Source organism: Lissotriton helveticus, chromosome 6 (genome assembly GCF_964261635.1).
Source record: "Lissotriton helveticus chromosome 6, aLisHel1.1, whole genome shotgun sequence".
NCBI classification, from domain to species: Eukaryota; Metazoa; Chordata; class Amphibia; order Caudata; family Salamandridae; genus Lissotriton; species Lissotriton helveticus.
In genome coordinates this window covers 256,211,586-256,235,948 of record NC_136067.1, presented here as the reverse complement: position 1 = coordinate 256,235,948, position 24,363 = coordinate 256,211,586, and the positions used below count along the sequence as shown (strand labels likewise).

Genomic DNA, 24,363 nt, shown 5'->3' with positions numbered 1-24,363 from the left:
ATTCGCTGGATCATTTATTTCAACTATTAAGACCGTGATTGAATATTCTGCTAAATTTTCTAGTAACCACATACATTTGCTAAGATTAGGTAACACAAAAGGTTTAAACAGTAATGTTTTTTTGACGTTCTACTGAAGCGAAGAACAGAGTAGAATTCATCTTCCACGAATAAAGGAGCAGTTCACGAAGCTTGACACATAGGGAGAAATACTAGTACAGATATATATCTGACATACTTATTTCTCGTATGCTTAGGTTATAGAAAATATCAGTTCCTTGCCAAAGTACAGAGTTGGTTGCCCAGAGATAGTTTTCAAGTACTCCCATTCACAATCACAGTTACATTTTTCACACTAAATACGAAGTTACTTAAGATGTGCCGTTGTCTTGTACACTACATCCAGTAGACCCCATTGCATGGCTGAAGTTATTGGGCAGAGAGATGGAGTCCTGCGTCTGTCTAGTCTCTTACCCAGTCCCCTTTCCCAGCTTCAAGCACTAGCATGGTCACAGTTGGTGGTGGGGGGGGGGGCTGAGACATTGAAATGGGCCCGGCTCCCGATGGATCCTGTGCACATGTTAGTGCAACTTTGTAAGATCTTATTCTATGATGATTGTGTGGAGCTGTACATCGGCATTCAAAAGTCTTGCTTCAAATTACAAAAATATGTTATTTATGAATCAATCAGCTAGTCACATATTTTTCTCTGAATTCAGCCCAACAAAGAATGATTTTCAAACACTTCCATGATATGAGGTATTACTGGCATGAGCTTACCTTGTGCGAGCGAGACCTCAACAGACTGCACAACAGGTTTCCTCGTTTGCGAAGCAGCTTCGACAACAGATCACCCTTGATCTCACCGGTGCTCATCAGGCCATACAAAATCCAGCGCCCATCTGTATTCAAGCAGTCAACGTTCTTCTCCCAGTTGGATCCTCCTACACAGTCTAATATAATATCAGCCCCGGCACCTGAAACAGACCATATCGAACCAAGATAAGCTGTACGATATATCACCATTCATAAGTTTCTGAAACACTTGACATTTCAACAGTCATCCCGTCTCATTGTCCAAATTCACTTTACTTTTTAAACTCTTTTTTAAAGAACAATTGCTCAGTATACAGCAAATATGGTGAATGAATCAATCGTACAGTGTACACGTTACTCAGAGCTGACCATATCATGTACATGAAGGTAACAGTTGTCATAAGCAGAATCTTCCTAATTTACTTTTGTTTTTGCTTTTAAATTCTTTATTTTAGACATCCAGCACACACATTATATTTGCAATAAATACACTTAAACAATATACATTTCAATACGTATGTACTAGATGTCAGGTGTTCGTTTTTACACCCTCCCCTCCTTCTAAGCAAAACCACCCCGCCACCCCCTACCGTATCCACCCTTCCCCCCTTCGAACCCAAAGGAATTTTAATTTTGGGTTAAACCTTAAAGTGCCCTTAACCTTGTTGTTTGGTACGTAGTAGAATCTCGTTTCAATCTCTCTTTATTATCTCAATTAATCTCAATGAATCTTATGTCAACAAATCAGATAAATTAAATCAAATCAAATCGTAACCTCATTAGTCATAATAAATATTGGTAACCAAATTTCAAGCCCTCTTTTTTGGGCTTTGAGACCCCTTCGTTTGTATACCGCTTTTTTCCCAACGGTAAGTAGCTAGCAATTTCCCCAGCCAACAGTGTACTGAAGGAGGTTCTTTATCTAACCAAACACTAGCCAGGCATAGCCTGAACACCGCCATAGCTGCGAAAAGCAAAACTCGGTTTGGTTCAGTCATTACTTGATTGCTTACCCCCAACACAGTTACTTGTGGCGTAAGATCCACCTCAACCCCCAGCATAAGCTTGATATAGTTACCCACCTCGGTAACCAAAGATAGTTATCGTGGACAAGTTGCAAACATATGCACACTATCAGTGGCAAGACATCCGCATCGAGAGCAATGTATACCTGTAGAGCCACCCCATTTAAAAATCTGTGCTGGGGAGATGTACAAAATAAGCCAGGCTTTAAAGCATTGTACTAGTAGAATTGCAGAGAAAAATGCAGTCTGACTTAACAGTAAAGAATCCTCGCATTCCCCTACCCCTGCTTGCAACAAATCCAGTGATTGGTATGTTTCATGAAATCATCCCCCATTATATTGTTAAGAAATTTACAAAATTTAGATATTGGTGATGGAGCCCCTAATGCCACATTCAGTAAGGGAACTATGACAGCTAATTGCCTTCTTGGATAAATAATCTCTCACTTGTAAATATTTGAAAAAATTGTTATTTCCTATCCAGAATTTCCTCTTAATGGTATCAAAGGAGTGTGTTTTATTGTGCTCCATAAGATCACCAATATACCTTGCGCCCTTGTCAATCCATATTTTCATATATCAATCTTGAAAATTTCAGGCAATAGATCATTATCAGCCAAGGGGGTATATCTGTGTATCCTGCTTGTTTTAAATGTCTTCCTAACTGCCGTCCATACCTTAAGTGATCCAGGTAAAAAATTTAAATTTCACTCTTTTAAAATAAGCAAAATCTATATGATGCATGAGACAGCCATTGGCCTCCGCCCCTAATACTAGCCTAATACTAGCCTATATATATAGAAGCACTGGATGCTTCCTCTGTTGCTACCATCTCTTTCCCCAATAAGCCAGCCATCTGTTGTAAAGCTGCTGCCCAATAATAAACCTGGAGATTCGGAACAGACCGCCCCCCGATCTCTGGGTAGAGTCATAAATCTTAGCGCTCTACGGGGTCGTTTCCCGGCCCACAAAAATTTCGAGATTATTTGACTGAATTCAGAGAACCACATCTTGTTTATTTCGACTGGAATAGCTCTTAAAATGTATAAAATGTTGGGCAGGAATAGCATCTTAACAACATTACACCTCCCTAGGAGTGTAAGGTACAGGCCATTCATTCTGTTAGAATCTGCTTTAGTCTTTTGTAACAGAGGCTCCAGATTGATTAACACAATTTCGCTGATGTTGGCACAGATCTCAACCCCCAGATATCTAGCATTTTCCACTACCCGTATATCATCCAAGTCTATTCTATAATTTTTGACAATCATCATCTTATTCTCATTAAGATAATACCCTGAGATTTTACCAAAATCTTTTGCTTCCCTTTCTACCTCATTAATAGCCTCTAATGGGTTAGCTGTAATTATGGCAACATAACTAAGTCACGGCCTCCGCCTCAGAGGGCGACCCTACCCTAGATTCTCACACCCGCGACCTCGTTAACATGGCGCTGCGCCTCGCTTCACTTGACAGCCAGTTAGAAATGATATCCCAGGGCCTGAACAAAATCCTCAACAAACTCGGCAAGACCCGAAAGCCCCAACAACCCTCTCCCAAGGCGCCCACTCTGTCCAGCCCCAAGCTCCCTAAGCCCACTTCTAGGCCTGTAGTGACCCCCGCAACACAAACTCAAAGACCTGCCAGATTGGTCGCTAAGAACGCGTCAGAGAAACCCGTAGGAACAAAAGCCCCTTCGCCCAGGCTACAGAGACTCGTAGTGACCCCCGAAACACAAACTCAGAGACCCGTCAGATTGGTCGCTGAGAGCCCATCACAGAAACCCATAGGAACTAAAGCTCCCTCGCCCAGGCTACAGAGACTCCTAAAAACTAACAATGTAATCCTGACATCAAGACCCACAAGAACCAATGCCGCAATGTCCTTTGAAGAAGCGGCCAATCTAGCCTCATCATACGACTCCCCTCTAATCGCACTGTCCGGAGAAGAAGGGACTGATCTAGCCACAGCATTAGACTCTCCCCTATTGACTCCCCTAAATACAAGATCCAAGTGATCACCGGCTTCAGAAGAGACCGTCCCTTCAGAAATCACCCCAGACCCCCAACCCTCCTCACCTCCTCACCAAGGAACCCCCCTGGAAAGACTCATAGTAAAAAAGAGCTTTCCGCAAACTGCATGCTCATTAACTGCAGATCTGCCTCTATGCATGCAACTGAACTAGCAGAAGCCATCCTCTCGCAAGACATAGACATTGCGTTCATCACGGAGACTTGGCTCAATGATCTCTCCACTCCGTGCTTAGATATGCTTGCCCCCCGGGGTTTTACCATCATTAACAAAGAAAGAAGAGATCAGCGAGGGGGAGGGGTAGCTATCATTCATAAGGACAACATAGCCATCAAAGAAATGGATTCTTGTAAATACAACTCCTTTGAATGTCTTACCATCAACATCAAAACGAAGGATAATGGATCATTACTCTGCCATCTTCTCAATCACCCTCTAGGCAACACCACTGCATTCGGGGAACATTTGGCCGACTTGATTGCCCACTGTGCACTAAGGGAAGCTAACAACGTAATCCTTTGCGACCTAAACCTACGTTGGAATAAAACAAACAACCTGTTAATTCGAACGCTATCCAACCTTCTCCGTGACAACAACTTATCCCAGCACTGCTCAGAGGCAACGCACTATAAAGGAGCAACCTTGGATGCCATTATTGCTAAACAAGAGACTATTACGATCGACCACATTCTCCCCGTGGACTGGTCGGATCATCACTTGATCCTATTCCACATTAACCAAAAAACGCTTTCTCAACCACCCACGCAAGACCCCCAAATGGACTAGAAACCTCTCCCCGATTCCCATGGCTGCTATAGAAAACAGGTTAAGCTCGCTCCTTCCCAGCGCCATCGGCCACCTCACCATAACCGAATTCACCTCACTCTTCAACTCAAATTTGGAGGCCATGCTTGACTAACTAGACCCCATGAAGCTAAACAAAAGCAGAACCATTCCGTCCAGATCATGGTTCAACAATGACATTAACTCTGAAAGGAGAGAACTATGAGCCACAGAAAGACGCTGGAGGAACAATCCTACAACCACACTCCGAGAACAACTCAGAACAGCTCGCAGGAAATATATCAACCACATAAAGAACAAAAAATCATCGTTCTTCCGTGCCACGCTGGATACCGCAAAAAACAGGCCCAAAGAGCTATACAAGGTCATCAGGCAACAAACCTCCAAGCCCGCTACTTCTTCAATACAAGCGTCCAAAGAACTTTGCAACACTTTCGCCTACTTCTTTAATGACAAGATCACTAAGATTGAATTCTCACTAGACAGCAACATCACCCCGGCACAAAGAACAACTCGTCGGAGGTAGATGAGTTGGCCCCCCCCTCCCTCTACCACACCCTGGATACTCTTATGCCCCATGCAGGAAACCGAGATAATCAATCTCATCTCCACCGCCAAACCCTCATCTCATATCCTAGACCCCATACCACCCCAACTGACCAATAAGCTGAAGCTCTCCCTTGAACCGCTCTGGTGCACAATCATAAACAGCTCCATGAAAAATTGAGTTGTGCCAGACTGCCTTAATGTTGGGCAAGTCATGCCGCTGTTGAAAAAACCTGGCCTTGACACAGAGGATCTAAATAACTTCAGACCGGTCTCTAGCCTACCTCTTCTGTCCAAAACCCTAGAAAGATGCGTACTCCAACAACTAACCCAACACTTAGACAATATCAAACTTCTCGACTCCCATCAGTCTGGCTTCAGAAAAGGCTGCAGCACGGAAACCGCGATTCTTAATGTCATCGACGACATCCACAATTCACTCGACTCAGACCAATGCTGCCTTTTCATTCTCCTTGACCTATCGGCAGCATTCGACACGGTAGACCACAAACTTCTCATTAGAACTCTTCAAGAAAGAGCCGGTCTTGGCGAAGTGGTCCTCCAATGGTTCTACTCTTTCCTACACAACCGCACCCAAAAAATCAAAATCAAGAACTTTACGTCCAACCTGCATCCAGTCAATAAGGGAGTCCCACAAGGTTCAGTGCTCTCCGCAACTTTTCAACATCTACATGGAATGCCTCACCAAACTACTTAAAAAAGCCAACATCCGCCTCCATCTTTATGCAGACGATTCCCAGATCTACTTGGAAACCGCATCCATAAGGGACATTCAACTACTCAATGATGTACTGAGAGATGTCCAACAGTGGCTGTCAAGTAACCACCTTAAACTAAATCCCGACAAAACCGAAGTACTCCTCATCTCAAACAAAGAGGAGAACCCCCAAATTGCTGAATGGTTACAAGCTATTGATGCGCTCAGCGGCGTCCTCACCCTGGCCGGATCAGTCAAATCTCTAGGCATCACGCTAGACCCAAAACTCGGCATGTCCATACATATCAAGAACTCAGCTAAAAGCGCCTTCCTTAACCTAAAACTACTGAACAAAATAAAAACTTTCATCCCGCCCAATGATCTCAAACAGGCCACCAAAACATTGGTACTATCAAGACTGGACTACGGAAAAGCAGTCCTCTCACGAATAGCGAAATCACATCTTGCTCCTCTCAAAGCAACGCTTAACGCGGCAGCCAGAATGGTCACCGAAATCAAGAAATTCGACCACATCTCTCCTGCACTCAGAGAACTCAAGTGGCTCTCAGTGGAAATGAGGGCTAGTTTTAGAACAGCCTGTCTCACTCACAAAGCCTTGCACACGGGAAAATCCGAATATTTGGCGGCTAAACTCAAAAAAACTGGTCAGACCAGAAACCTCAGAAGCTTGAACTCTTCTACTCATCCCGCTGAAAACTCAAAAACAAAAAACTGCGGCTCGATCCTTCACCAGGAGTGCGCCCAAAATCTGGAACTCCATTCCCCCACACATCAGAACTATCCCCTCATTTATAAAATGCAAGAGTCAACTCAAAGCCTTGTTCCTAAACCGCTCCCTAGGGAACCGTTAGGAGCAGTTGGAACCCGAAAACAGGTCCGAAGTCAGCAAGACATCGAAGCAGAACTTGCCACCGCTGACCTCCCTATTATTGTTCTTTGTGATTACCTGCATTGTATCTTATGTAAAGCGCTCCAATACGCCCGGGTCTGGCCAGCGCTATATAAAATAAATAAATAATTAAATAACATGGCTTGGTCATCCGCATATGCTAGAATCTTAGTATCTCCTCCAATAGAGTGGATGGCCTGTATCTTGTCATTCTCCAATTTTTTTTTAAATTAAAGGATCTATATAAAGTGCAAATAATAGTGGGGAGCAGGGGCACCCTTGCAGCGTACCTCGAGTAATTTTAATTAGATCAAATGTGAAGCCCATCATAGCTATTCTAGCCACGTGTTCCTGATACATACATCTGATTGCTCCCATAAAACCCTTGCCCAAACCTTTCCTTTCCATAGTTGCTCATAGAAAGTGCCAGGAGACCCTATTGAACGCTTTTTCAGCATCAAGTAGTATTGCAGCCATAGGGTCTCCTTAAACCTTAGTATAATCAAATAGCGTGATTATACGCCGAATGTGTTCTGTCGAGCCCCTTCCCGGGACAAACCCATGTTGAAAAGGAGATACTAGCTTCTTAATAACTACGGCTAGCCTATTTGCCAAAATGTTAGATTTTTTTTTTACATCGCTATTAACCAACGTAATTGGCGGGTACAATCCCAATTCCTTGGTGGATTTATCTTTTTTAGGGACGACTATAATATTAGCAATTTTCCAGGAATCGGGGCCCACAGATCTGATTGTGCTCTACAAAATACCTCCAGCATGAGTGTCATAATCTGTGTCCTAAACTTTTTATAGAATTCTCCAGGTATTAAATCGGTACCCACAGCTTTACCTAATGGTATAGAATCTATTGCTGCTTTTAATTCGTCCATTGTAAATGGCAATTCTAAACTATCTCTCTCCTCAGGAGATACCTGATCAAAAATTTGCCCCCTTAGATAATCTTCAATTTCTGGATCCCTATACCGAATATCCTCAGTATATAATCTATGATAAAAATTTTGAAATACAGTGAGGATGGCATCAGGCTCACTTACCATACCTATGCTAGGATCTCTAATTTCACTGATCCGAGTTTGTAATATTTTCTCCCTAGTACGTACAGCAAGTAGATGACCCACCCTCTCATTATTCTCAAAAACCCTACTCCGCCACGCCATATACTTTCCAGCCGATTTCTTGATAGATATCTTGGTAATGGCAGATCGAGCAATAATAATCTTTGATTGGGCCATCTCCGGTTCTGCCCCTTCAGACAATACCTCTATTAATTCGGCTTCTGCCTTAACCAAATCCTCATACAGGGTTTGTAACAGGGCTTTATCCTTCCGTTGTGCCTCCCAGCCATACTTAGATGTTTCTCCTCTGACCCCTGCTTTTAATGTATCCCACACTATGCTTATATTAGTGCTCCCTAAATTCTCTCCAATGAACCTAGGAATCCATTCCTCAAAGTGCTGTATATACTCTTCTTCGCTTACTAGAGCCCTATTAAATGTTCATCGTGTCTGTGAGAATTCTAGCCTAATATGTATTTCTATCTCCAGAGGATTGTGATTAGATATAACTTTGAGATACTTTCTTATCTTGCAACCTTGTAAAAGCTCCTGTGACACAAAAATAATCTAATCTTGCATGCACTTGATGTAGTGCAGAGAAGTACATGAAGCCAGGATCATTCCTCTTTTGTTCTGCCCATACATCTAATAGCCCATGCAAAGATCTAAGTTGTGACAGTGATTTAAAAACTTTTGGTTTCTGACCTTGGTATGTCCCTCCTTTGTGGATGGCTTTGTGGATGGAAACATGTTAATATTCACATCTCCGAAAAAAATAAGAGGGAGAGGCCAACCAACGTGCTCATTATTCAGCCATTCAAATAATGCAGGATCAACCAACACTGAACCATATACTGAGCAGAGAGTAAACATATTATTATCAAAGCAGCATTACGTAATTACGCATCTACCTGTTTTATCTACAGATGAGCGCGGAAAACTACCCATTCCCTTCCATGCCAGTACCGCCACCCCTCTTGTCCTAGTTTCCTGTGTAGTGCTAGCAATAACTTCATAACCAGCCATCTCCAGAACCCCCTAGAATCTTCCTAATTTGCAAAGATGTCAGTCTCCCCCCAGGTGGGATTCAACAAAGGCAATTCTCCCTCCCCTATTCATCTCTAGCTATTTAATAGACTTGGTAAGTGCGCCAACTACCCCACACCTTATCCCATTTCTTTGATAGAGTACTTTCTCTGGTCGCTGGCACCAGTCCATATTATTTTCCCAGTCTTCAATACAGGGGGCATCCCTACTCCCCAGACACACGTTATGTTGCGTTTTGTTAGCCTTGCAACCACAACCAATCATCAGGAGGTGCCTTTAGCAACTAGGGGAACTGCTAGACCAGTGACTTGGGCCTTTATCTAAACTACTCCCGTCCACTACCATTACATTTCTGGGCATTCCCATATTATGTGAAAAAAGGAGCCCACCTGCACACAGTCCCTGAAAGACAGGACAGAGACACTCTTCTCCAATCGATGTAGAAGTACTCTAGAGTAGTATGATCTCCCTAGTATAAGTAATTGGACTAAGTAAAAATGGGCTCATATTGCCAGTTCTCTAGGACTCTGCACTGCCTCACCCAGTCATCGTCTTCAATTGTCCCAATAGTCCATTCCCATGCTTCTCTCAAAGCTGTCAATGGGTCAGGAGAATTAGTCACTAGTTTCTTGTATATGATTGAGATAGCCTTGTCCATCAAGGGGTCTAGTAGGAAATGATCCTCCAGCATTGCCGCTTCTGGCAGCTGCACTCTTTCTAAAATATGCCATCGGAGGGCGTGCCCAAGCTGTAGGTGTCTGAAAAGTTCAAACTTTGCCAGCTTATGTTCATGCTGCAGGGCCTCAAAGGTCACCAAGGCCTGTCCTCTCCATACGTCTTCCAAGTGCTCTACTCCAATCACTGCCCATCTGGAGAAGCCCTCCAAGCTTCTGACTTCATGCAGGAGATCACTATTTCACAAAGAGGTTCTGTTTGTCAGCCTTCCCTCCCATCTCAGATACCTAGTAGCCTTGCCCCACACTCTCACCACATTTTGCGTATGTGTTGGCAGATCGCACTCTCACCCCTGCCTATAGAGAACCTGCGGATACCCCTTGCTCCCCATAGCCTCTCTGTCCACTTGATATGCTGGCTCAGTTCAGTATGCATACACCTAGTCTTGAACCACCACTAATTGTGCAGCCAAATAGTATTTGAACATCTGCCAGATCCTTATCATAGACATGTTTCTAAAACTTACAAAGTGCTATGCGCGAGCTGCCCACTTCCCATAACAATAGCCGTACCTCATTGTCAACCTTTCTGGAAATGTTTGGGGGGAATCATGAAGGGAGTGTTTTGTAGAACTCAGTGCAGACAGTCATCATTTTTAGAGGGCTGCTCTACCAGTCAAGGATAATGGGAGTGTCCGCCAATGCGCAAAATCCTTATGGAGTCGGTCTAACTGTGGGAGCAGGTTTTTATTTAGAAATTCTCCTAGGTCTCGGGTGACATAGATGATAAGATATTTAAAACCAGTGCAAAAACTGTGCATCTCGAGGGGAGCTACGGGATCTCCCCTCCAGTGGAAATATTTAGGACTTTTCTCAGTTGTTACAAAACCCAGAATCGTCCTAAATTTTCTTTTTTTAAAATTGCAATATTCTGTGGACAGAGAGGACAGGCTTTATGGTGTAGAGAAGTATATCATCCGCGTTTAGGTAAATCCGCTCTCCCCATTCCCCATCAGTAAGAATCCGCTGACAAGGGGATCTTGTTGAACCCAGATTGCTAAGGGATTGAGCACCAACGCAAAAATCAAAGGGGATAAGGGATACCCTTCATCGTGAGCTTCTGCAGAGCGAAGACTCGGGACAATGCATTGTTGACCTGTACTCACGCTAGTGGGTACCGGTTTAGCCGTTTGACCCAGCCACAAAACTTGGGGCCGAAGCCCACTTTGTTAAGGCCATTCTGCCGTCCAATGATAGGAGCCCAGCCCACTCAGTGTGCGGTGCTTTGATCATGTGCAACAGCCCAGAGAGATGCTACAGGTTAAGATGTGTTTCTCTATGTGGCATAAAGTCTGATTGGTCTGGATGGACCACTTTGGTGATTCCTCCCCCTCCCGCAGCCTGTTCGCCAGAGCTTTCGGTAAGACCTTAGCTACCAAAGCTCCCCTCCTCTTGTGCCATTTGGAATATATCTAGCATCTGCTCTGCTGCCACCTTATTGGCCATGCATTTGTATAATTCCACTTGCAGACCGTTGGGGCCCACGACTTTCCCTGACTGCATGTCCGTATTGCCCATGCTATTAACTCTACTGTCAAATCTTGAGCTAGGGTGCCCCTATCGTCATCTGTGAGCATAGGGAGAGTTAGGTGCTTAAGGAGTTCGGCACAGTCCTCCACAGATATGGTAGTCGTGCAGGGGCTATCCCCTCATAGTATGTACGTAGGATCTCCAGGACCCAATTCCACCCCTTATCTCTCTTGTCCAACCACGCTAACAATTTGTTAGCTCTATCACCTGCATCATACATTCGGTGCTGGGTCGCCAATGCATTAGCATGTGCCCTATCTTCCTCCAGTTCCGGCAACTCATGCTGCTTGAGGCGTAGTTGGTGGTGGAGTTAGAGGTCGATCGTCTCTCCAGCTAGTAGACAGGTCTCTAAAGAGTCAATGTCTCACTCAAGCACCTCACATTTATTTCCCCGTTCTTTCCTTTTCCCTCCTATCACGGTCTGTGCAAGACCGTGGATGACAGCCTTAAAGGCTTCCCATAATAGAAAAGCAGAATTAACAGTTCACTTGTTTTCCTGGAAGTAGTGGTCTGCCCGTTCCCTTAATTTATCTTTGAGGGCTCTGTCCTTTAAGGGCAAAGGATACATTCTAGGAGGGGCCACAGAGACCACCTCCAGTGGGGAATGATTCTCAATTCCGCACGCTTAATGCTCTATGTTCCTAAATTTGTCCGCATGTAGCTGCTCAGTAAAGATGTGGTCTAAGCGGGAAAAAGCTGCTGATAAATAATTAAACTGTCTTATCCTGGGGTTATGTTCATGCCATAAATCCACCAAGCCCATTGCTTCCATAAAGGCTTGCAAGCCCATGGTTGCAAACTTAGTTCCTCCATCTATACAAGGAGCTGATACAGAAGTCATGTCCACCCCTAATTCGAGGATCCCCAATGGGATATCTAAGAGTAAGGCGCTGAGGGCGGGGAATATCGCTGTACGTAGTTGGGTGGTGTATATATAAAAAGAGCAGATGTTCAGCGTCTGACCCTCCCAGCTCCCGAACTGTGCCACAGATCTAACTAGTTGGTTACTCCACATGCGAATAGGCACCAGGGCACTGATTTTTGATTTAGAATGCCCTTTCTCCTCGAATCCATTGTGTAGCCAGCGTGTGCCAAGTGGGTGTATCAAAATCAATCCAGAGCTTCGTATTGGCTGCATTTAAGGTGAGTCTTTTGCAGGAGAAGCAACTCTGGGGCATACCTTAGGAGATATTGAAGCACTATAGTGCACTTCATTTTACTGTCCAGTCCAGTTTAAATTCACTATAGATTCTAAAATTATGTGGATTTGTACTTTCTGAGCTTTAAAAGTGATATGCACAGATCTCTTAACTAGATAGGAAAGTAAAAGAAAATGTTTTTAGAAGACTAGCCTCCCAAGATTGGCCTTTTATACGTCTCAATTGATTAGTCAAAAGGATTAATAAATCAAAAGGCACTTTTATCATCAAAATTTGCAATTGCTAACATTCTATTTGGCTGCCCTCACAGAGGAACGTGCTAATCTATCTATACTAATATAATAAGGAGAGAGCCCAAACCTTTGAGGCGGGTAATCTCAGGAACCACAGCACCAATCACAACACCCAATACAGCGTTGGAAAGGGCAGTTGCAGCAGAAGGACATAGGCTATGCAGACGCCCACCATTTACATTTAAAAGGTAAAAGAAGCATGCCAGCAAAGTAGTCCCTTATGGGCGTGGCTGCGTTGTGCTGTGGGCGAGTGCTGGGGGCGTGTGGTACGTTCCGCCCTTCATGCCATGTCTCATATCGTGTGCTAATCCCACCCTGCTCCCTTTAAATACCCCTGCACCCCATAATCATAACCCACCCATACTCCTTAAAATATCCCAACACCCTTAAACACTAACCCATCTTAACCCTATAAATATACCCTGTACACCAAAACCCAAACCTATCCCTAAACCCTAAAAATACCCCTGTACCCCAAAACCCAAACCTAGCCCTGAACCCCTTAAATACCCCTGTACCTCAAAACCCAAACCTACTCCTGAACCCTAAAAATACCCCTGTACCCCAAAATCCAAACCTACCCCTGAACCCTAAAAATACCCCTGTACCCCAAAACCAGCCCTGAACCCTAAAAATAACCCTGTACCCCAAAACCCAAACCTACCCCTGAACCCTAAAATACCCCTGTACCCCAAAATCCAAACCTAGCCCTGAACCCTAAAAATACCCCTATACCCCAAAACCCAAACCTAGCCCTGAACCCTAAAAATACCCCTGTACCCCAAAACCCATACCTATCCCTAAACCCTAAAACTACCCCTGTACCCCATAACCCAAAACTATATCTGAACCCTTAAAATACCCAAACACCCCAAAACATATACCTCAGTACCCCAAAACATATACCCATATACCCATACTTACCTTATCCAAACATTAAAAAAAAGGAATATGTACTTACCAGTATGCATCTGTTCTTGACATGTAGGGCTGCTGACATTTATATCTATGCATAGATCGCCACCTAGTGTTGGGTCCGGATGATTGCACATTGTTGTCCTGGAAGAGTCTTCGAAGTATCACGAGATAGGTGGCTCCTCCCTTGGACTACAGTGCGAATGGGCATCCTCTCCATCTTCAGATTGTTTTTCGCCATTGCGGCAGAGATGGAGTGTAATACAGTAAGTGATGACCATGCCTGAGAATGATTCTGAGTGCTACAGCTGCGACAGGCACCGGGGAGGAGGGCGGGCGATATAAATGTCAGCAGCCCTACATGCCAAGAACAGATGCATACTGGTAAGTAGCATATTCCGTTCGAGGCATGTGGGCTGCTGAATTTATATCTATGCATAGAATAAATAGCAGTATCCTCCTTAGCGGCGGTTGCCCGTGCCAGCTGCGGCAGTCTGAAAAAAAGTTCTGAGAACAGCCTGACCAACAGCAGCTTTCTGTTTGGAGTGTACATCCACGCAGTAGTGTTTGGTGAATGTGTGTATGGTGGTCCATGTGGCTGCTCTACATATATCCTCTAGAGGAATGTTACCTAGGAAAGCCATGGATGCCCCTAACTTGCGTGTAGAATGCGCTCTTGGGGGAACTGTTAATGTGCGTTTTGCTTTTTGATAACAGATTTGTATGCACTTAACGATCCATCTGGCTATACCTGACTTTGAAATGGGGTTGCCTTTGTGTTGTGGAGAGAAGGCAACAAACAGTTGCTTAGTCTTCCTGAAATCCTTTGTCCTGTCTATGTAATACAGGAGAGCTCTTTTGACATCTAGCGTGTGCAGGGCTCTGTCTGCTACCGAGTCTGGATGTGGGAAGAAAACGGGCAGTTCTATGGTTTGGTTGATGTGAACTGCGACACCACCTTAGGCATGAATTTCGGGTTGGTACGCAGCACCACCTGATTAGCATGAATTTGTATGAATGGCTCTTGGATAGTTAGGGCTTGAAGCTCACTAACTCTCCTTAGCGATGCGATTGCCACTAGAAAAGCCACTTTCCATGTTAGAAACTGTATCTCACAAGAGTGAAGAGGTTCAAAGGGTGGTCCCATTAGTCTGGTGAGAACTATGTTTAGATTCCAGACAGGGGAAGGAGGGTGTCTGGGAGGAATCACTCTTTTGAGTCCTTCCATAAAAGCTTTAATGGCCGGCACTCTAAAAAGAGAAAGATGCTGTCTGTTCTGAAGATAAGCTGCCATTGCAGCCAAATGTATCCTAATGGAACTATATGCCAGATTACATTTGTATAGGTGCAACAAATAACATATAATGTTGTGCGTGGATGCATCTAGTGGATTTATGTCATTAGTAGAACAGTAAATGACAAATCGCTTCCATTTGGCCGCGTAGCACGCCCTGGTTGTAGGCCGTCTTGCCTCTTTGATGATGTCCATACAGTCAGGGGGCAAGTTGAGATAGCCAAACTCTATGACCTCAGGAGCCATATCGCAAGGTTTAACTTTTGCGGATTTGGGTGCTGAATGTCTCCACGGTTCTGAGTGAGGAGACTGGGCTTGAGGTGCAGCCGTTGGTGAGGCACCACTGAAACTTCTAGGAACGTGGTGTACCACGCTTGCCGTGCCCACGTTGGAGCAACTAGGATGAGCGTCATGGAGTGCTGCCGCAGTTTGCGTGCCACTAGCTGTATGAGCGGTGCTGGAGGAAAAGCGTACGAAAATCTGCCTGACCAGTTCATCCATATCGCATTGCCCTGAGACTGCGGGTGTGGGAACCTGGCGGCGAAGGTTTGGCATTTTGCGTTTTCCTTTGTGGCGAATAGGTCTATCTCTGGATGACCCCACTGCTGGAAATATGGTTGGAGCACTGAGGGGTGTATCTCCCACTCGTGCATCTGGTGGCTGTGCCTGCTGAGCAGGTCCGCCATCTGGTTGTCTTTGCCTGGGAGATGTTCCGCCATGAGGAACATGTTCCTTTGAATGGCCCACTTCCACATGCTCTGGGCTAGATGAGACAATTGTGGAGAGTGCGTGCCTCCCTGCTTCTGGATGTAATACATGGCAGTCATGTTGTCCGTCCGGATCAGCACGACTTTGTTGCACAGATGCAGCCTGAAGGCCTTCAGTGCCATGAAAATTGCCATGAGCTCCAACAGGTTGATGTGCATCTTTTGCTGTTGCGCTGTCCATAGTCCCTGCACTGTATAATGGAGGACATGCGCTCCCCAACCCTGGAGAGATGCGTCCGTTGTCAGCACTATCTGTGGAACAGGCTCTTGGAACGGTCGTCCCCTGCAAAGGTTTTGTGTGTTCCACCAATGCAGAGAGTTGTATGCACGACCGGTTACCAACACTAGGTGTTTTAGATGCCCTTGAGCCTGGTTCCACTGTCGTGCCAGGCATTCCTGAAGCGGACGCATGTGTAGCCTTGCGTGAGGGACTATAAAGATGCAGGAGGCCATCATACCTATCAGCCGAAGGAAAACCTGAGCTGGGAGCGAGTGTTGTGGCTTGAACTTCTGAACGAGCAATTGCATGCGGTTGACTCTGGCTGCGTTTGGGTGCGCTGTCGCTGTTAGTGTTGAGTGTCGCACCCAAGTATTGTTGCACATGTGCGGGTTGAAGGTGTGATTTTGGGTAATTGAGCGAAAATCCTAGACTGTGTAGGAGGTGAATTGTGCGGGACACGTGGCTGGCACATTGCTGGGCTGACTTTGCTTGAACAAGCCAGTTGTCCAGATAAGGATAGACGTGGATGTGTTGTCTCCGAAGGTGCGCCGCCACTGTTGCTAAGCACTTTGTGAACACCCTGGGGGCAGTAGTGACCCCGAAAGGCAGGACCTTGAACTTGTAATGCTGGTTGTTTATGGTGAACCTGAGATATTTCCTGTGTCCTGGGTGAATGGGAATGTGGAAATATGCGTCTTTTAGGTCTAGGGTTGCTAGGAAGTCTCCCTGATTGAGCAATGGTAGAACTTGTTGTAAAGTCAGCATGTGAAAATGTTCTGACAAGATGTACCGGTTCAGGGGTCTGAGGTCTAGAATGGGCCTGAGAGACCCATCCTTTTTTGGGATTAAGAAGTACAGTGAGTACACCCCTGTACCCTGCTGATTTAAAGGCACGAGTTCTATGGCACCTTTTTTCAGCATGCAGAGGACTTCTTGCTACAATAAGTGCATGTGCTCTGCGGACATAGGACGGTGCCTTGGGGGTATGTTGGGTGGAGTGGAGGTTAGTTCTAGACAATAGCCGTGTTGTATAATGTCTCTCACCCACCTGTCTGTGGTTATGCCTTCCCAGACTGGCAGGAACTGCTGGAGTCTTCCCCAGACTGGTGTTATATGGTCGGGGCAGTGACAAGACGTCACTGTTTATTGGTGGAGGAGGATCTGGTATTATTATTTCCGCGTCCTCTGCCTTTGGTGCTGTTCCCACGATAGCCACCCCTATTGTTTTTGTTATATGTGGTCTGCGAGCCCCCTCTGTTGTATTGGGCTTGCTGTGATGCTTGACCTCTGGAGGCTCCCCTGTTACCGGAGCGATGAAAGGAACTGCCCCTGAACTGTTGTGACTGTAGAGCCCCCATGGATTTTTCTGTCTGTGTGTCTTTTTTAATTTTCTCAAGGGTTGTGTCTACCTCAGGGCCAAGGAGAAAATCAGGGTTAACCAGCTGGTTGAGTAAAGTAGTTTGTATCTCCGGCTTAAAACCAGAGATGCATAGCCAGGCATGCCTTCTAAGCATCACACTTGTGTTTATGGCCCTAGCTGCCGTGTCTGCTGCCTCTAGCGCACACTTGATGGATGCATTGGAAATTAATTTCCCCTCCTGTATCAGCATTTCTGCTCCCTCCTTATAAGCCTCAGGCAGGTGTTGCAGTAGCTGCTCTAACGTGTCGTAGTGTGCCCTATCGTATCTGGCTAATAGGGCTTGTGTGTTGGAGATCCTCCAAATATTTGCTGCTTGAGCCGCTACTTGCTTGCCAGACGCCTCAAAGATTTTGGATTCTTTGTCCGGAGGGGGAGCATCACCACTGGTTTGAGAGTTTGCCCGTTTACGAGCATTAGCCACTACGAGGGAGTCCAACGGGAGCTGGCCTTTGATGTACATAGGGTCCACAGGTGCAGGCCGGTACTTCTTTTCAATCCTTGGGTTTACAACCCGTGCCCTTGTGGTCTCCTTGAAGATGTCAGTAGCGTGTTTAAGGACACCTTTTAGCATAGGCAATGTTTTTACTGATCTTTCTGAAGTTAAGAAAGTATCAAACAAAAAGTCCTCCTCTACTGGGTCAGCATGCATGTCCACATCATGGTTTTTGGCTGCCCTTTCAATCAAAGCATTAAACGCAGCAGTATCTTCAGTAGGCGAGGTTTTGATGGTATAGGACTGAGTGTCAGGTGTGGTCTATGGCTCACCAGGGTCAACAGGGTCAGTCCAGGTTTGCTGTTCATCCTGATCTGTGTCAGCAGGATAATTGAACTCATCTTCATTGTATCCCTCCCCTATATCTTTATAGGTGCTTGTGGGTGAATAGGAATAGTCTTGTTCATAGGACTCCACAGGCTCAGAAAGAGCAGGTGAGGTTGCTGAGTCTCTCTTTCTTTTCAGAGGGTTCTTGAATCACTCCAAAGGTCTTTCTGGAGCTATTTTCCGTTTATAAATGGTGAGTCTACCTGTATCCGAGTCGATGAACAGTTTCGCTTGATTCTCATAGTAGGGTGGTTGGAAAATGACATCCTCTTCAGTGGACTGACGCCTGGAAACTGCTGACACTGTTTTGGTAGTGTCTGTGCTTTTTTGTGGCTCAGCGGTTTTTGGTCGAGCGGTTGGGGGCAGTCCATATTTAATAGGTTGTGAAAGCAGTGGAGACGAGCCGACCGTTTTTGAGGGTGTCGCCGTCTTCGATCCGACAAACTTTTTAGGATCACTTGGCTGCTTGTGGACTTGCGTCGATTCGAGCTGTCGGTGCGCAATAGGTACACCTTTTTGCTTCGACGCGACGTGCTCTTTCGGGTCGGGTGTACTTTTCGACTCGAAGGCCTTGCTGGATATCGGCGCCGAGGCTGGAAGTTTCGGATCGACAGTCTTCCTAGCCTTGAGTCCTTTGCAAGTGTCGCCAGCTTTGGGCGTGGGCGTTGACAGCGTCAGCGTAATGTGCTTGACGGCAGAGACAGGCTTCGGCGTCCTGTGTTTTGGGTCGACGCCCCCTTGGGACCCCGAAGGGTTAACAACACTTTTAGATGGTGTTGGAGCCGACGACTCCGAAGCTGTCGATCCGAGGACTGACGTAAGCAGTTTCGGTTTCGATACAGTTCCTGCCGGTTTCGGTTTCGATTTTGCAGTCGAAAGTGGCTGATGGACCGATGGCTCTGTAGAAGTATTCTTAGCCGGGCCTGGACGCGGGGCTATAGAATGCGGGTAAAGATCTTGGCTAAGGCCTTCCGGCGATGCCTCGACCTGAGCCGTAGAGAGTATAGTGTCAGTATCGGGCCCTGCGATTGCGGATGGGCCTTGCTCATCGCTTGAGTCGTCATCAACGGCTCCGATGGCGTCTGCGTCGTCTCCTACCTCGACGATGTCTTCTTCATGGACGTAGTCTTGTTCTTCGTCCACACTATATTGTGAGTCGTGCTCCGATGCAGGGTCCGACTGCCGGTCTAGATCCTCTTGATCGGCGCCCTCGATGACGTCTGCCTCGAAGATATTTTCTGGGTCTGGCGCTGTTTGCTGGGCCGACTGCCTCGCGGCGCGTCGAAGCGAAGTGTTTTTTTTCGACCGGAACTTGGAACAGGCCATGCGGCTGGCCTCGTCGTGGTCCGGGGATAGGCACTTGTGGCACACCGGGTGCACATTGATGTGAGGGTATTTGGAGTTGCAGACGGGGCATCTCTTGAACGGGCTCCATTCCATCGTCGATGCTAGTTGGGGCCTAGCTGTCGAAAGGCAATACGGCCTTCGACGTCCTGTTCGAAGAACTGGATGAAGTATTGGGCACCGAACGAGAGACAATACCGACGCCCCGAAGGCCTTTTGGCCTCGCAAAACTATTTAAAGTATATTCCGAACTGGAGTCAAGAAGGTACATCCGAACCCAATGGCGGAAAAAAACAATCTGAAGATGGAGAGGATGCCCATGCGCACTGTAGTCCAAGGGAGGAGCCACCTATCTCGTGATACTTCGAAGACTCTTCCAGGACAACAATGTGCAATCATCCGGACCCAACACTAGGCGGCGATCTATGCATAGATATAAATTCAGCAGCCCACATGCCTCGAACACATGCTTTTACATTCATGCATTTACAACGAATTTCGTTGTAAATGTATGCGTGGTAAAAGCTTATAAAATGTAATGCCATGCGTTATAATGGCATTGCGGAGTCATGGTACTTTCGTAATGAAAGTATAAGGAGTGATGGTATGCGGAAAGAAAGTTGCGGAATAATGGGTGTTTACCCTCCAGTAAGTACATTGGTGGCACGGCGGCCCACATCTCCAGCAACATACTCATATTTTTTCACCACCCATTTGAAAAATGCACACATCTCTCTCATTGATGGCCAGCACCGACATACACTTTTAGACACACCTCCCGCCACAAGTTCTAGAATTGCGAACTTTAGAGCTGGGGAGCTACGTTTGAATCTCGGCATCAGCTCAACATCCTGTGATTCCAGGCAAATCACGGTGTCTCCCCGTGCCTACCACAAATGAATGTGTTCTTCTGTAATGTAAATTGTGCTCATGCCATGTTGTCGAGTTCACGCTATATAATATTGCAAGGAAAAATAAAGTAGAGAAACTCGAGTTCACACACTACTGAACGCGCACTCCTTAGTGCATCAGCAGTGCAGTGTGTATCGGAGCGTTTCACAGGCCTGTCACAGATAAGAAATGCTATCAAAACGAAATCCTACAAAACAATATACTACTGGCCGGCAGCAATTCATACCTGGACAACGACGGGACGGGCTGCTAGTTAAACATATAGATAAGTAAGCATATTGTACCTAGACTCTAAATTCTAGGGCGATCAGGCATTTACAAGTTTGTGTACGAGTTCTGGAATTTGCCTGTGCAAAAATAAGAATACCTCACAATACACAATGACTCCTGGGATGGAATTGTTTAAAAAAACGGGTATTTTCTGTTTCTGTTCTGCATAAGGAATAAAGTATGCAATACATGTTAGTGATTATGATTGGCACTAGGAATCTTTACTGAATTGAGCGACTTGGGTTTTAAGCTTTCCAAAGGAGTTGTAATTCTATTTTGCCTTATTTGCACAGGTCAGTGTCAGTCTAACATATGTATACAAGAATGTATTCTACTTTGGACTTCATGTAAAGAGTGTTGACTGATTTGAGGATATACCACGATTCAGGTGGCAATGCTATCCCAATTGTTAAATATGAAACGAATACACATTTAGAAATCGATGACGAATACTTGCACATGCATACTTTTTCTTGTACTAGTTACACCAATAAGCAGTCTTCACTAATGGGCATCACACAAGAACGATGCCCGGGGTCAAATATACACCACAGGGGTGTCATGACCCCGATCCCTCCTCCCCCGCTAACCATTTTTGCGATTCAGTAATAGGTTACCGAATCGAAAAATGGGTTTGATGCCTAGGAAAATAAATGTTCCCAGTCGCAAACAGCCTAATTCTAAGAATCAGGCTGTTTGCAACCTAAAAAAACCTACGTACATGTGGCCCCTGGTTCAAAGTGGGGGTATTTTAATTTTCTGGCTACTCCCTGGATACACCATCTAGAAATAACTGCGTAACTCTGTTTTTACTCTGCGTACACCATTGAGCAGTGGTTCCTAACCTTTTAACTTCTGTGGACCCCTGCTTAACCGTTACTGGAATCTGGGTAGCCCCCTATGGGTTAGGGAACAAAGCTGTCACATGAAAGTTACTCTTCGTTAGTTTGTTTAGTCACCCTGGAAAGTGTTGCTGCAGTCTATGGTGCAGGTGGTGTCCACCCACTAAGGAGCTCTAAACATTGAACATTTTGGTTTTCTTCTGCAATTCATTTAATTTGATTTCTCCATGGACTGATTCAAAACACCATCAGTATTATTGCAGTTGTGATCATAAACACGTTATTTGTTACCAAAAGATAAACAGGGTCATTTAGAACCAGCTTGCTCAGTCCACCCATAATATTATGACATGCCCACCTCTCTGGTGAGGATCTCACTGCCTTCAGAGCATCTCCAGATGTGGTGGATGCACTGAAGTCACATGAGTGGCTTGTCTTTTGGCCTCAGTGTGCATACTTTTTTGTTTTAGTAAAACAACTTCCCAAAGTAGAAGTGTGTTGCACTAAAACAAAAGAAATCAGTGCCCTTGGCACAAAGGGAGCTTTCTTGTGGGCCGTTATGAGTTTTCACTGCTTGGGGCTGCCATGGCTCACATGAAGAACACACGCAGGAAAAACAAATGATGGCCACCCCACTTTATATAGGATGGGGTGACAACCATTGCGATCTCGCCATCCACTGGAAAGCAGGCTGTCAAGTAAGTAAATTGTTTCTAGCAGAGGAGCCAGCTGAACCTCTGCAGTCAAAAGCCCTCGAGGCACCCCTACATCTAATTCAGGCATGGAAACTATGAGTTTGGTGGGGCCCACCCTACCTAACTATAAAACAAAATATTGAATTAAAGTTGCCCAGGGCTAATGCACCATGTATCCAACTTGTTGCCCCCATTTGTTTTAACCATATTCCTACAAGAATACGGCAAAGGGCTTCCTGGCCACAACACAGCAACAAAGCACTGGTTCTTCAGGTCTATCACAGAGTTTCAAGTGGGCAACGTCATGGTAGAGGTGGCTAATTCTACTCATGCTGAGCTAGTCAGGGAATATGCCGGTCCATTAATGGAAGTCATGTTAGAAGCACTCTTTAGCACAGATAGCAATTGATGGTCTAGAGGACTGTTAACCACAGAAAGACCAAAGTTTGTTGCTTGGAGTTGGTAAAGTACAGAATATGGCCATTGAATTGGTTCTCCAAATAGCCTAGAGTCAAACACAATCAGCCAACTGGAAGGCTCAATTAAGTGTGGACATGGGAGACTAATTTAATAAATAATCCTCTTATATACTGTTTTTGCCCTTAATGGTTTCCTGGAGTGGAAACTGCACTTTTTCTGGGCATCTTGGCAAATTGTAGATGTGTTGTTCCTATTAATGAATCCCCTGGAAAACAGGTTGTACCTCCTTATAAATCAAATGTAATCTATTCAATCTGAGAGGCAGGCTGCAGAGTCTCAGTATTTTAAACAACTCAGTTGTACCTTTCACCATACTGTCAGGAGATTATCCTCTGGTATTCAACTAAAACACAGTGAGGCTCATTTCCACTATCAGTTTGTGTGTCACCTTGTTAGCCTTTCTTTTGACTGGCCAGGTCTGACCTGAGGCCAAATGAGAGGTCCCTGGAAGAGAAAAGCTTAAGGATGTACCATAAACTGGTGGGAATCAATAAAGCAGCGCCCTACTTCTTAAGAAATACTACAGACACTGCCAAATAATGAATACAGGCCTGTACATTTCACAACCTGAGCCTTCCACCCCTGCTGGAACTCCTCACTCCCACTGGGTGCTAGACATGTTGCCTGGCCATAGGTCATGGGCCACCCTCCTTTGCCAGCTAAGGCTGTGCACAAATTGGACACGTGCATTGTCTCTAAATAACCAGGGGGTCAAAGTGGCTAATTTGTGTTTCTTAAAGCTGAAAATCCTGGCAATTAGGCTATCTTTCCTTAAGTCCCAGTGGTCAATGACCTTGATCAATGGCCTTATTTAGACTCTGCTGGGGTATTGTAGCGACATATATCTTCAAGCACCAGTAAACCTTCAGCACTGTCGTCAGCTGGTGCAGAGGGAAGCAACTCGCTTGGATACAGAACATTCCAGACATGAGTACATTACGTATGTACGGAACCTACATTGGTTGTCAATTTGCAGCAATGTCTTTTCTAAGGTCATGATTATCATGGACCAAACAACCTACTAGAAAATTACTGATTTCCGAGACCTGAAGTTCAACCCGCACACTCTAGGATAGCTTTTATGATGTACCCATCAAACCCTTTTCTCTCTGCCAAAAGCTAGAGCCATACATATGGCCATGCGGCTTTTTACATCATCCCTGACAGATTTTCAAACTATATTCTCCCTTTTCTTCCATGGGCAATCCAATGCAATATGCCAAAAAGTAAGGTAATATCTGAACAATTTCTCTAATAGCCCAGTTAATCCTGATTTTCCTGGCAATTGTCATTGGGTTTGCTATTGCTACTTGAAAACCAACCTTTTCAAAGCTAGCACTCGGAAAGACATCCCCTCATAAAAAGGCATGATTGGGGCCTATTCCACACATCTGGCTCTTGGAAAACATTACACGAGGTCAGCCTGAGTTAGGCACTCGGTCGAAAGCATGGGTGGCCAATTCAGCAGTGCGAGCAGGGAAAAGACCCTAATCCAGAGAGCACTCCAAATCTCATGTACCAGATACCAAAGAATGACTTACTCAAGTCTTGTAGCACGGATGCATTGATACTCTCAATTATTCATCACCAGTGCTAATGAATAGACTATTTATGTTCTCCTCGCTTTTCTGTTGATACCTCATTCTCAGAAGGACCATGATGCTACTCTCCTCCACACAGGAAGGTCTTAAAAGT

General features: G+C 45.3%; 1 protein-coding gene across 1 annotated transcript in view; it reads right to left on the bottom strand.

The window, feature by feature from the left end:
- The window catches only part of TP53I3 (tumor protein p53 inducible protein 3), a 92,115-nt gene that overhangs the window by 3,907 nt on the left and 63,845 nt on the right, over positions 1-24,363 (bottom strand). Inside the window, exon 6 of the mRNA XM_078647707.1 lies at positions 780-976. Within this exon, the coding sequence (XP_078503833.1) occupies positions 780-976 (197 nt within the window). The remainder of the gene's footprint in view (positions 1-779; positions 977-24,363) is intronic.